General features: G+C 48.2%; 1 protein-coding gene across 5 annotated transcripts in view; it reads left to right on the plus strand.

Annotated features, from left to right (window-relative positions):
- Positions 1–14,731, plus strand: part of plxdc2 (plexin domain containing 2) — a 506,097-nt gene that overhangs the window by 411,140 nt on the left and 80,226 nt on the right. For all 5 annotated transcript variants that reach the window (XM_038798075.1, XM_038798074.1, XM_038798076.1 and 2 more), the window contains exon 13: positions 4,598–4,636. In XM_038798075.1, coding sequence (XP_038654003.1) covers positions 4,598–4,636 — 39 coding nt within the window. The remainder of the gene's footprint in view (positions 1–4,597; positions 4,637–14,731) is intronic.

Consider the following 14,731-nt stretch of genomic DNA (forward strand, 5'->3'; position numbering starts at 1 on the left):
CCCGACACCACCACTGGGCTCACGGAGTGCCTGGCCGGCGAGAACAGCAGAGGCGCCGACAACAAAGCACTTAAACCCGTTCCCCAGCAGTGCCGCCTCCATCCGACCCCCATGCCGACCCCACCCCCACAACCCATTTCCTAACCTTATTCGCAGCCCAGTAGACGTTCACCATGTTCGGCAATGAGAGCAAACCCCCTCGCCCTCTCTCCAAAATGGCCACTCAACCCGCGGGGTGGGGTCTTCTCTGCCTACACAAATCCAGTGCATTAATCCTTTTGAAAAATGACTTCAGGACGAAGATTGGGAGGTTCTGAAACACGAACAGAAACCTTGGCTGCATTGTCATCTTTACTGTCTGCACCCACCCCGCCAGCGACAGCAGCAGCTCATCCCACCTCTTAAAGTCCCCCCGACATCTGCTCCACCAGCCAAGCCAGGTTCAGCTTGTGTAGCCCCACATCACCTGGATGTCCAAGTATCTAAAACTCACCCCCACCACCTTGAATGGCAGCTCCCCTAATAATAATCTTTTATTAGTGTCATTAACATGAGGTTAACATTAACACTGCAATGAAGAAACTGAAAATCCCCTAGTCGCCACAGTCTGGTGTCTGTTCGGGTACACTAAGGGAGAATTCAGGATGCCCAATTCACCTAACAATCATGTCTTTTGGGAGCACCCAGAGGAAACCCACACAGACACGGGGAGAACATGCAGACTCCGCACAGACAGTAATCTAAGCCAGGAATCGATCCTGAGACCCTGCCGCTGTGAAACAGCGGTGCTAACCACTGTGCTACCGTGCCGTCCTCTCTCTCCTCTTCTGCCATCTAAGCTCAATCAGAAACATCTCGCTCTTTCCCATATCCAACTTGTACCCGGAGAACAGGCTGAATTCCTCTAAAATCCCCATAATTTCCCCAATACTACCCAATGGGTCTGAAATATATAGCAGCAGGTCGTCCGCATACAGGGAGAACCTGTTCTTGCCACCACCCCCCACCCAATCCCTCTCCAATCCCTCAACACCTTAAGTGCCATTGCCAGCGGCTCTATCACCAAAGCAAAGAGCAATAGGGAGAGCTGTCACACCTGCCTCGTCCCCCCGTGCATCCTTGCGACCGGCGCCTTGTATAGCAACCAGACCCAGTCCACAAGCCCCTGCCCAAACCCGAACCGCCCCAACACTTCCCGCAAATACTCCCATTCCACCCGGTCAAAAGCCTTCTCTGCGTCCATCGCCACCACTACCTCCACCTCCTGCCCCTCTGAAGGCATCTTAATTACATTGAGCGGCCTCCTCACATTCGCCGACAAAACATAGAACATAAAACTTACAGTGCAGAAGGAGGATATTCGGCCCATCAAGTCTGCACCGACCCACTTAAGCCCTCACTTCCACCCTGTCCCCGTAACCCAATAACCCTTCCTAACTGGTTTGGACACTAAGGGAAATTTATCATGGCCAATCCACCTAACCTGCACGTTTTTGGACTGTGGGAGGAAACCGGAGCACCCGGAGGAAACCCACGCAGACACGGGGAGAACGTGCAGACTCTTCACAGACAGTGACCCAGGAGGGAATCGAACCTGGGACCTGGCGCTGGGAAGCCACAGTGCTATCCACTTGTGCTAGCGTGCTGCCCAACTGTCTGCCTTTCACGAAATCCATTTGGTCCTCGCCTATCATGCCCGGGACGCAGTCCTCGATTTGCGAGGCCGGCACCTTCGCCAACAATGTGGCGTCCATGTTCAGTACAATATCAGGCAGTACAACCCACGTTGCTCCGGATCATTGTAATTCTTCAATATGAGGGAGATGGAAGCCTGCGACAATGTCATGGGGCGTTCCCATTCTCCCTTGCTTCATTATATGCTCTCACCAGCAGTGGCCCCAGGTCCCCCCCCAAATTGTTCTAAAACTTCACTGGCAGCCCGTCCGGACCCAGGGCCATCCCTGCCTGCATCACTTCAATGCTCTCCAACACCTCCCCCAATCCCTGAAACTGCTCCTCCTCTACCGTGGGAAACTCCAGCCCATCGAAAAACAGCCGCATCCCCTCACTCCCCCTGGCCAGGGGCTCTGACTCGTATAACCTCCTGTAAAATGCCTCAAATTGGCTATTCACCCCTTCCAGGTCCAACACCACCCTGCCCTTATCATCCTTTACTCTGCCAGTCTCCCTCGCCACCTCTTGCTTCCTCAACTGGTCGGCCAGCATCCTGCTCACCTTCTCCCTGTTCTCGTACACTGCCCCTCTGGCCCTTCGTAACCACCCCACCATCTTCCTCTTGGACACTAGCCCAAACTCCATCTGGAACCCCTGCCTCTCCTTCAACAGCCCTGCCTCAGGGACCTCCTATCTATCCACCCTCAGGATCTCATGAACCAGCCTTATCATCTCCGCTCACTCCGCTTTCACCCTGTGCGCCCAAATTGAAATAAACTCCCGCCAACCACCGCCTTGAGCGCCTCCCACAGTGTGGAGGGCGTGACTTCCCCCGTGTCATTTAATTCCACGTAACCCGAATAGCGGCCCTCACCCGTTCACATGACTCCTCATCCGCCAGCAGCCCTACATCCAGCCTCCAATGCAGGCGTTGGCTGCCCCCCCGCCTAGTCCACTCCTAAATCCACCCAATACTGCACGTGGTCAGAGACCACAATCGCTGAATACTCTGCGTCAACCACCCCCGCCCCGCACCAACTTGACTGACATAAAAAAGTCACTCCGCGAGTACACCCGATGCACGTGGGAGAAGAATGAAAATTCCTTCACCTCGGTCTCCCAACCACCCCCACCCCCTCCCCCCCATATGCTCCATAAACCCCTTCAACTCCTTCACCACTGCCAACTCCTTCACCGACCTCGGGCTCGACCGGTACAAGCTCAGCTCTATAAATGTATTAAAATACCCCCCCCACCCATGATCAACCGGTGTGAGTCCAAGTCTGGAATCTTCCAACACCTGCCTCATAAAATCTACATCATCCCAATTTGTGGCATCGGAAACCCCTCCAGCATCCCACTCGCCATCATGAACCTCTCCCCCCCCCCCCCCGCCCCCCCGAGTCCGCCACAATATTCCCCACCTTGAACGCCAACCGCTTATTCACCAACACCGCCAACCCCCCTCATCTTCATATCCAGTCCTGAGTGGAACACCTGTCCCACCCATCCTTTCCTCAAACTTGTCTGGTCCCTTATCTTTAAGTGCAGGAAGGCCATGTCCGCCTATTTGTACCAGCCCCCGGCCCGCATCATGCGACCCTCCAGGCCCACCTTCGGATGTCCATCATCATAGATCCTTTTCTAACTGTGCCGCATCAGTCAGCAGCCCTTCCTCCCACCCTTAAATAATGCCATCCCTCCCCCCAGGCCTACCTCCTGACAATCACCCACTTAACTCCTGTTAACTAGCCCTCCCGGCTAGCATGGTGCTCCCCGCCCCAAGCATAACCCCTTCAAGAGCAACAAAAGGTACACTCAATTTTCTGCCCTGAAAAGCCTGCCCTTCAAAAAAAACACCATCAAAATCTCTTTAAATAAAAACCTTTTCAAAAAAGAAACACACACACAAACTCCTCCAAAGATCAATGTCCTCACTCTCTTCCCAGTCCATCGTCCCTCATGAACTCCATTGCCTCCTCTGGCATGCAAAATAGCATTCACGTTTCTGGAAAGTCACCCAGAGGCATGCTGGGTACAGCTCTCAGAACTTCACCCCCTTTTTAAAGAGGGCAGCCTTGAGCTAGTTAGACCCGGCCCTCCTCTTTGCCAGGTCTGCATCAGTTTTAAGTCTACTGCATCAGTGTTTTGTATACTGCGCCTTTAACATAGAGTCTTGGATGAGCCAAAACTTTCCCAGTTAAAAACTGGGATGACTGAAGGCATTGTATTTGGCCTTCTATGCCCTTGCCACTAATTTCACAGTTTGCAATTTGAGTCTTCTATTTATCTCTAAACTGAGATCCTGACCCCATTTCGTCTCCAGGACACAAGCCATCTACTGCCCACAACCCATAAACAAATTTAAAACATTGCATTTTCTTTTTTAAGCCTTTGTAAAGCAACTTGGGGATATTTCTTTATGTTAAAGAATCAATTTAAGTATTATTAAGATCATTTGACCCGATTGTTCCAGTATTATTGTCACTTCTTCGATTGAAAGGACTATCATCCCATTTTTTTACATTTCTTGATATTCTTGAATATTCTTCCTTATCCAATGCTCTGTCAAATAATTTTCAACCCTTTGCTGCAATAACCACTTAATGGAAAGCGTTCTCTGTTCCAAAAACAATCTGTGAAAACGATCCTCCTAATTTGATTGTTTTATCATACCTGACTAGTGAGTGACCACATATAAACCTTCCCTTTCAATTTGCTGCTAATTGAGGAACAAAATTGGGTTTGGAGAATTTCATATAGATGAGATGAGATACGTGCTATTGGTTGTAGCAATTTGAAATATTCAGTCATGCCCTTGGGCATGTTGGACTTCCTATTTGTGTCTTGCTAAATAGATGTGCTGCAATGTAAGGTTTGCACTTGCAAGCTGTTGCTAACTCATATTTTAAATCTCTTGCAGATGATACAAAGATTGCCCTGCATCTGAGGGACAATGGAGGTAAATGTCTGACGTACATAATGAAGTAGGTTCAATTGTTTTCATTTAAACAATTCATAGCATCGTGTGGCAATTTGCCAAGAGTTTAGTATGGTTTTAAAGACAGGTGCTTTTTATCCTATTAATTTTTTTCATCAATGCTTCCCTTCATATTTTGTAAGGTTTACTTCCATAGCTGCATTAAAAACTGAATTCAGAATAAAGACTGAAATCAAGTACCAGGCGCACACAGTTTGGTAAATTTTATGTCAGAGATGGACTTTGAAGGTATATGATATATCAATATCAAAAAAGGATTTTTTTTGTAATTTTACACATATTATTTCCAGTAATATTGCAATATCCAAAACACAACTTGTATAAATTGTGTTTCTTTGCTGTTAGTAATCTGAGCAGAGCAGATTAGTTTTGTGGATACCTGACCTTACAAGTAGTGCTCAGAATAATGATAAGTGTGCTGTGGGCTCACAGTTTGACAGCGCACGCTGCATACTGTTTCAGTTCACTTCAGAATAAAAAGCTTGTTTCTCCACAGCATGCAATTTTTTTATCTAAAGACACTTGACACGTTTTTTTCATTCATATATACTTGTATTTCTTATGAGGTGTTTCCATCTTCTACAAAATGACTTTGTAACTCTGGTAGATTTGACCCTTTATATCCTGTATGGATTCGCAGAATTGTTTTTAGTTTATCCATATAAATGATACGGAGAGGTTGAACAATGGAACAAGTAGAGTGGGAGGCCCATCAGCAATCAAAGACAGACCAAGAGACTAACAGTGATCAACAAGATATTCTTGTGAAACACTGGGCGGAATTTTATGAGTGCGGTGGAGGTCCCCGCCACCCATCACCGAAAATGTCGACACACCTGCCAAACGAATCTTCCAGGGAACTTAGTCCCTACTTGAAAGTGGTAACCCTTCTGCCAGGCCCCCCAGATCCATGGGGGATGGTTCAGTGCTGCACTTCAACCCCTCCTCCCCCCTCCCCAGTAGGATGGAAATCCTGCCTCCGAGAGCTTTTGGCCAATCAGAGAATGGCAGCTCTCCATGACTGACAGAACCACCGGAGATAGTGGCTGTTTCTGGTAATTCATCTGGGTCTTTACCAGGAATTCCTGAAGAAAGGTAAGTGGACAGTGGGATGGGGGTTGTGGGGAGGGGTCAGTGGCAAGGGATGGATAATGGGTGCGAAGAAATGACAGGGGGTTGGCTAACATCTGCAATACTGGTTTCCTCGATCAGGCAGTGAGTGCCTTTGAATGAGGGATTTCCAACCCCTCTCTCCCTCATACCAGTAGCGGCAGGATGAGGGCCTTAAATGGACATTAATTTCCCATTTTCGAATGGAAGTCTTCTGGATTAGAATTGGTCCCAATACATCTTGTGCTAGGTAATAGGTTGGGCCAACAACTGATGCCATCCCATTTGCTGCTCTAGTGGTTGGTTGGTTTCTAAAAAGTCTTCTGTCATTGGTTATGACATTAATTCGAGTGGCTTAATCCAAACATCCCTGTGAACTACCATGGAGCTTGAGGAAACCCTCACTGGGACAGATACGCAAGAATACCAGTTATAAAGGGAACTACAATTTATACTGCATGGAAAGAAAGCATGTCACTTTTACCAACAATTCTCAAGTTCTCTCGTACAAACAACTATTTGAAGCCCTCACTATGGCCTATTCCTCTGTATTGTCAGGCCAAGGATCTTTCACATGACCTCGTACAAATTATCTCAATGCGCCAATATTTGGGGCTCGCTCTCCCTTCACATTTTCTCTGTTCTGTTCTGAGCAACCTTATTCTGCTTGCAGACAAGTACGATTGACTTATTCAAAATTCAAAGAACTGATAGAATGAGACTGAAATATCCTGCATCCTAGATTGTGCATGAATAACTCAGTATGTGACTCAGATCTGCTCGAAAATGAGGGCGGGATTCTGTGATCCTGAGACGAAGTGTTGACGCCTTCACGTTTCTCGATGGCGTCAACATGGCCTCACAATCAGCAATTCTGGCCCCTACAGGGGGCCAGCTTGGCACTGGAGCAACCCACGCTGCTCCAGCAGCTGATTCTGGTGTCAACAGGGTGCCGCGGGATCCACGCATGCGCAGTGGCACCCGCGCAAACGCGCGCATGCACAGTGGCACCGGCACCAACGCACGCATGCGCAGTGGCTCCCTTCTCCGCGCCGGCCCCGACGCCAAATGGCGTATGGCTAAAGGGGCCGGCACGGAAGAAAGGAGGCCCCCAGCCCGAGAGGCCGGTCAGTGATTGGTGGGCCCCGATCGCGGGCCAGGCCACAACGGAGGCCCCCCCCCCCGCCAGAGTTGATTCCCCCCTTGCCTCCCACAGGCGGCCCCCAGACCCTTCCAGGCCAAGGCTGAGAGCAGATTAGAACGGCGGCGGGACATGGGTTTTTTGTGATGGCCGCTTGGCCCATCCCGGGCTGAGAATCGGCCGGGGGGGGGGGGGGGGGGGGGGGGGGGGGGCGTAGAACGTGGCGTGATTCGCGCAAGTTGCGGGGATTCTCCGGCCCAGCCGCTGGCTGAGAGAATCCCATCCTCAGTTTTTCAATCATCTTCATCATTTGCCAGCCACTTCAGATTTTCTGCCTAATAACAGATGTGGTTCTTTAAGTAGCAGCTGCAATATTTGAAGAGAGCAGCTGCACACAATTTCTAGATGATAGCAAACTCTCACTGCTAGGCCCAAACTATTTTGGAGATCTCGATGCACAAATAATGCAACCAAACATGATGCCAGCTACTCTAACTGTACAATGCTTCAGAGTCAGGATGGAAATCATGCCTTACTTTAAAGATACTCCTTATAATTCAGTAAGATCTGCCTTTGTTGCCAGACTCCGCCAAATGGCTGAGCATTGTGAGTTTAGCACAGCACTCAGCAACATGTCGCGTGATCGTTTAGTATGCAGTACTAAAAACATAAGTGTGAAAAAGAAGCTTCTGGCTGAAACAAAGATGATTCTGTACAGGGTGATCAAAATAGACCAGGCAACCAACTGCGCCAAAAGGGGGGCGAGTCAGAGTTTCAAGGCATGAAAGAGGGCGAGGTGAACCAGCCATGGAGAGGTATGGCTGCAAGGTGCATAGCCAGGTCGACAGGCTCAGAGGACATTCAAGCACAATCCCAGGAACAGGATCGTAGTCATTGGTAAGGGAAGAAAATGGGTCGTCAGCCCAGAAGTTAAGATGATTGCTACTGATGTGGGGGAGACCACCCCGAAGAAGCATGCCGCTGCAGAGAGTTTGTTCGATTTTGGTGCAGTAGGAAGGGCCATATCCAAGCACGTTGCCACACCAGGCAAAGCATGCCGAAACAAAAATAAAACATGCCATGGCACCAATTAATAAAGTGGAGAGAAATTCAGATGAAGAACTGAAATAAACAAATTAAACGTTGTGAAAGTGAGCAAAACAGCCCCAATTGAGAGATTCCTCACAGAAAATGGAAGACTACTAAAGATAGAGGTTGACATTGGGGCGTCGGCCAGGGTTGTGGGCAAAGGGATGTCTTTGAGAAGGAATTGAGTGTTTGAACCAAAGTAGCACAATGACCAAGTTGGCAACATATACGGGGTAAATTCTGAATATTTTGGGCACAACCACGCAGCCTGTTTCATGTCAGCAACAGGATGCTCAGTAACCGTGATCATTGCTGAGGGACATCGGCCAAGTCTCATGGGGCGAGATGGGCTGCGCCAAATCACGATGAACTGATTAGAGATCTTCAAGATTTCGGATAGTGTTGTCCAGGAAGCCTAATGTAAATATAAAGACATATTTCAGAATGGGTTGGGTGGAATAAAGGGAGTAAACGCCAAGAATTACATTAATTCCACACCAAAGTATTTTAGGGCGAGACCCGTCCATTATGTCTTACACTAAAAAATGCAAGCTAAACTTAAATGCTGGAAGAATTGGGAATCATCAGACCTGCACAGTTTTCAGAATGGGCGCCCTGTGTTAAAACCGGATCGCTCAGTTAGAATATGCAGGGATTATAAGGTGACACTAAACCAGGCAGCTCAAGTGGACAAATACGCAACTCCACAAATTGAAGGCATTTGTGTGAAGTTGGTGGAAGGTCTCACATGCACCAAACTCTACCTCAGTCATGTCTATTTGCAATTAGAACTGGGTGAAAATTTTTGAAAATTTGCAACTATTAATGTGCATAGAGGCCTGTTTCGAGATCAGATTATCCGCTTGCTTTTCCTCAGTCTGTGCAATATTCCAAAGCACAACAGAGAATCTGCTCCAGGGCATTCCGACGGTTGTGGTTTACCTGGATGATGTTCTTGTAACGGGAACAGCGCATGAAGAGCCCCTAGCAAGCCTAGAAGAGGTGCTATGAAGATTTAGAGTTGGGGAATCCAACTGGAGTGCGAGAAGTGCACTTTTCAATCTGATGAGATCACTTACCTAGGGTTCAAAGTGTATTCTAAAGGCTTGCACCCACTCAAAGACAAGGCAAGAGCCATAAGAGAAGTCCTGGCATCTAAGAATGTGGCAGAATTAAAGTCCTTCCTGGTAATGGTAAACTGCTATGGTTGGTTTGTCCCCAACCTAACAACAGCTTTGGCACCACTTTATTTGTTCTTAAGAAAACACCAGCATTGGATGGGGCCATAGGAACAGGCTTTCCAGTATCTCAAACAAGCTTTACAGTCGAGTCTACTGGTTCACTTTGATCCAGGTCAGCCAATCATCTTAACTTGCGATGTATCACCATATGGTATAGGGGTAGCCCTGTCCCATAAATGGAAGATGGCTCAGAGAAGCCAAGTCTTTGCCTCTAGAAGTCTTTCCGACGCTGAACAGAAATATGCACAAATCACAAAAGAAGGCCTCACCATAATCTATGGCATCAAGACATTTCACCAGTGTCCATGGGTGATGCTTAACAATAATAACTGACCACAAGCCTCTATTGGGGCTTCTACGTGAAGATAATCCAATACTTCCAATCGCCAGCTTTACCGCCTCCAGCCCTATACTCATGGGGGCCTGGAAAATCCGCGCCAAATTAGGCTTCGAATGGCTGTGCTCCTGAGGCATTAGACCTTTAACAGAAATGAGTTAATGTCCCAGATAAAATAGTGGAAGTGGGTATTCAATTGGGACATGCTCAAGTTTTTCTCTTAAGATCCTCTACAGCAATTGCCAGACGAGAGTGCCAAATGACTGTAATAAGCTCAATGAATTCTCTGTTCATGGTCTGCTTACCTCTACAGATCCTCCTTGCATGATGTCCTTTCGTCATTTGGCCCTGTTTCAAATTTTGAATTTTCTTTAAACTTCCTGCTTTGGTCCACATGATGCCCCTCTCTGTTTGAATCAGAAGTGCTCGAGTCTGAGACAACTAGAGCCTAGTGCTGCCAGAGTGCATTTCAATCTTAAGGCTTTTGTCCCTTCATTTGGCAGCAAATTCTTCTTCAGAAAAGGGAAATGTTGATGCTGTTTGGGGGGGGGGGGGGGAAAACACAGCTTTGTTTCAGTTTGATATTTTTAATTCAATTCTATTGTTAATAGCCTTTGCGCATTTCAAGCATTCTCCTCAAAGGTACTCTGACCATCATCCTGCTCTACTTATTTCGGTTAGCTCTTGAAAGATCTTCATTTGCACAGTAGATGCAAAGATGATTTAAAGCTGCTGGCTGAAAGGTTGTGTTCTTGCCTCTGACTTAGAAGGTAAGAGGATCAATCTGACCCCTGAGACTAAAGCATATAAGTTGTGGGAGTGCTGCACAGTTCAATATGCTGCTTTAAGATAAGCTATTATCGTACAATTTTAGGAAGAAGTGAAAGACTTCTATGGAATGAAAGTGACAGTCGTTGAACTGGTGGCCATTCTGATAGTTTGCACAATCACCAATTGCAAAAATTAATGGGGCATGTGCAAAGGTTCCTTTCATGTTGTCCTTGCAGTACAGATTGATGCTGGAAGCAAAGCATAATATGTACAACAGCTGGTGACCTGGGGTTTCCCAGTTTGCATTATGGGGCAAAACTGGGACACTGAATGAAACATAAATAGCTGGTTCAAAAGGCAAAACGCTGCAAATGCCGAAGCACTTAGCAGAACTGAGGAGTGGCAAACAGAATTAAGGGCAGGATTCTCCCCTACCCGGTGGGGCAGGGGGTCCCGGCATGTTGGAGTGGCGTGAACCACTCTGGTGCGGGCCGCCCCAAAGATGCGGGAATTCTGGGCACTTTAGGGGCCAAGCCCTCACATTGAGGGGCTAGGCCCGCGCCGGAGTGGTTCCCACTCCGCCGGCTGGCGTGAACGGTCTTTGGCGCCACGCCAGCCGGGGCCGAAAGGACTTCGCCGACATGTGCCGGAGCGTCAGGGGCTGCTGACATCACCCCAGCACATGCGCAGGCAATTTCTTTCAGTCCTGAAAGTGCCAAATGTAGACCGTGATAGTCACATCGAACACAGCCTTCAGGCTAATGCATAAACATTCTGCTCCCCTCTCTCAGAACTGAAGTTCACCCGCAGGGTGAAGACCATGGCGAAAGCGGAAGAAAAAGAGTACCCCCAAGGCACAGGCCTGCCCACCAATCGGTGGGCCCCGATCGCGGGCCAGGCCTCCGTGGGGGCACCCCCCGGGGTCAGATCGCCCCGCGCCCCCCCAGGACCCCGGCGCCCGCCTGCGCCGCAAATCCCGCCGGTCAGGTAGGTGGTTTAATCCACACCAGCGGGAGAGGCCTGTCAGCGGCGGGACTTCGGCCCATCGCGGGCCAGAGAATCGCCGCGGGGGGGCCCGCCGACCGTCGTGGCACGATTCCCGCCCCCGCCAAATCTCGGGGGGGGGGGGGGGGGGGGGGGGAGAATCGGGACACGGCGGGGGCGGGACTGTCGCTGGCTCCGGGCGATTCTCCGACCCGGAGAATGCCGCCCAAGGTTTCTGAACTGGTTGCTGCATATTTATAGGATTATTCAAATGCGTTGTACTTGCACAGTTATTCAGAAGTCACAGTTGTGTCTTTTTAAGGGAGGATTTAAATTGGAGTGGGTTTCAAGTGGGTGAGAGAGACATCAAGCCCAGTGTCATCAATTTGAGACCCAGGCTATATCTGGGCCTCATTTGCACCCACTGTTGAGATGCTGACACCAAAAGACATGGAAAGAGGCAACAGTGAAGCTTCATGATTAAAATGGTTGGCCCAGACTGTCCACTAGCACCATGTTACAGTGAGGCTCAGGCTGGGGAAGGAGAGTGATCACGGACCTTTTTTGTGTGGGGACCGAGGGAGCAAGGGTCACCAGAAACTGAGGAGCACTCCAGATATAACAGACCCATACGCCGAAGGCTTCGGAACCCACTTGAGTTTCCATTTGACACCTCTGTATCTCTCAAGGCTAGTTTCTCTCCGACTTGATGAAGTTTGTAATACCGCCTTGTGTCTGTCCTACGACTCCCAGCAGTCAGCATTGAATCCTGTAGAAATGCTGTAATATAAATGCTGCATCCAGTTCAAAACTGATAACACCATTTAGTGAACTATTATAACACAACTGTTTTGTGCCAATTAGATTTGAAAATATATTGCTGCTGGTCCAATATTCCTACTGAAGTGTCATAATCTGGTTCAGTGAATATGAGGGAGGAAAGCTGCATGTAGCTGTATAGCTGGAAGGCAGTTGAATTTCTTTCAGTCCTGAAAGTGCCAAATGTAGACCGTGATAGTCACATCGAACACAGCCTTCAGGCTAATGCATAAACATTCTGCTCCCCTCTCTCAGAACTGAAGTTCTGATTGGATGAATTGCTATAACTCAGTGATTAGTTATGACTGATTTTCAACAATATTTTCCTGAGCTATTGATACGCTGCTGAATTGCACACAGTAATTATTCATAGCCTTGAATAATTTCGGATTAGTTCTACCACCAGTAAGCTAAAATATTGATTTGGCTGTCGTGGAACAAAATATTTGGATAATACAATTGTTCAGTTTTTCAGACAGAGCAAATGTTTCCAGCAGACAGTGGGAAAGAAAACGGCAGATGCTGTGTGATGACTATTCTGTTAACGATGCCAATAATGAGATTCTGTTGAATATTTTAATACTGTCCTGGACAGCCTCCCATTTTCCACCCTCCATATACATGAACTCACTCAAAAGTCTGCTGCCCACACCCTAACTCACATCTAGCTGCAACCCATCATCCTGTGTTCCCTCATCGATGTTGACTCACAGGCCAACAATGCCTCGACTTTAAAATTATCATCCTTCTTTTCCAAATCCCTCCATGGCATTGCCCCACACTATGCTTGTAACTTCCTCAAGCCCTACAACCCTCAAGTTCTCTGCCATGCTCCAAACCTAGCCTCTTGCACAACCCATATTTTAATTGCCCCACCATTGGCGTTCAGTTGCCGAGGGCCTATGTCCTATAATTAATTACGAAAGATACCCCCTCACTCCAGTACCATCCTTCCCCCACCACTCCACCCCCTCTCCTTTCCTCTCCCATCAGCTCTCTCTCCTCCTCACTCTTTAAATTCTTCAAACAATTTTTTTTGGTGACCTGTCTGTATAGCTCCTAATCGCTCGGCGGCAGATTTTGTTTGCTAATGGCGCTGCCAAATACCTTTGAATTATTTATTTCATTAATGCCACGATATTAATGCAAGGTGCTGTTGCTGATGGAAATGTTTGCCTGCAGCAGATTGATTAACTTGAAACATATAGAAACATCTTTGGATAATTAGATATTGAGGGTTGCCAAGGTCAGAGAAGGACACTGTGATCTCCTGACAGTTTGGACTTTCTAAATTTAATTCTGTAAAGGCACTAAATTTTTATAGCTTTCTCAATTTTACTGGTAAATATGGTGGATATTTAACTCATTGCCCTGATAGAAGACCAGCTCTAAAGGCTCATCTTTCATCTGCCCCATGTCTGTCAGCCCTCACGAATAGTGTCAAGGAAACTTTAGTTATGGAACAGGGTATGTCTCAACCTGTGACCAAACTCAACAACACACCATTGTAAGCTGTCAGTGAATCCTGTATGGTGATAAAGAAATCAGCACACATTGGAAAAGTAGCCATCAACTTTGGCTGACTGACAAAATGGACAGAGAAAAGCAACCAACTGTGGACTCCCAACCACCCTTACCTTCAGTACCTCCGACATGATGTCAGCAAACCCCTGCCTAAGGCTTCAGACATGCCCAAAACATATCAACATTATTCGCAGGCCCACCCGCACACCGCCCGCACCTATCTTCCACACCTTCGAAGAATCTGATCATCAGGACCGCAGTCACGTGCGCCCTGTGGACCACCTTAAATTATATCAGGCTAAGCATGGCATAAGATGAGGATGCATTGACTCGCCTCAGGGAGTCATCCCATAATCTAGCCTCCAGCTCCCCACCCAGCTCTTCTTCCCACTTTCGATTCACCTCCCCTATCGGGGCTCCCTCCCATTCCATCAGCTGGGATGATTTTTTTTAAAAACGCATTTTATTCAAACATGTATCAAAGTAGGTTACAGCAAATAAATACCCTGGGAAAAATTCTTCCCAACAATCAACTATACAGTTTGTATAGATGTTTCTCGTTTTTCACCCCCTCCCCATCACCCCCCCCCCCCCCCCCCCCCCACCCCCCTGCGACAAACAGCTCCTCAAACACGGTCACAAACATCCCCCACCTTTTCTCAAACGCCCCTGCTGAGCCCCTTAACTCATACTTTATCTTCTCTAACCGCAGGAAGTCATCCAGGTCACCCAGCCATGCTGCTACCCCCGGTGGCGATGCCGACCGCAACTCCAGCAAAATTCGTCGCCGTGCAATCAGAGAGACGAAGGCCACAACATCAGCCTTCCTCCTCTCCATGAGCTCCGGCTTCTCTGAAACCCCAAATATCGCCACCAAAGGGTCCGGGTCCACTCCCTCTTCCACTATCTTGGCTAAGACCGCGAACACTCCCGCCCAGAATCTTCCCAATTTTTCACAACCCCAAAACATGTGCGCATGATTCGCTGGCCCCCGCCCACACCTCTCACACTCATCTGCTACCCCCTGAAAGAACCCACTC

This window comes from Scyliorhinus canicula, chromosome 5 (assembly GCF_902713615.1).
Source record: "Scyliorhinus canicula chromosome 5, sScyCan1.1, whole genome shotgun sequence".
Taxonomy (NCBI): Eukaryota; Metazoa; Chordata; class Chondrichthyes; order Carcharhiniformes; family Scyliorhinidae; genus Scyliorhinus; species Scyliorhinus canicula.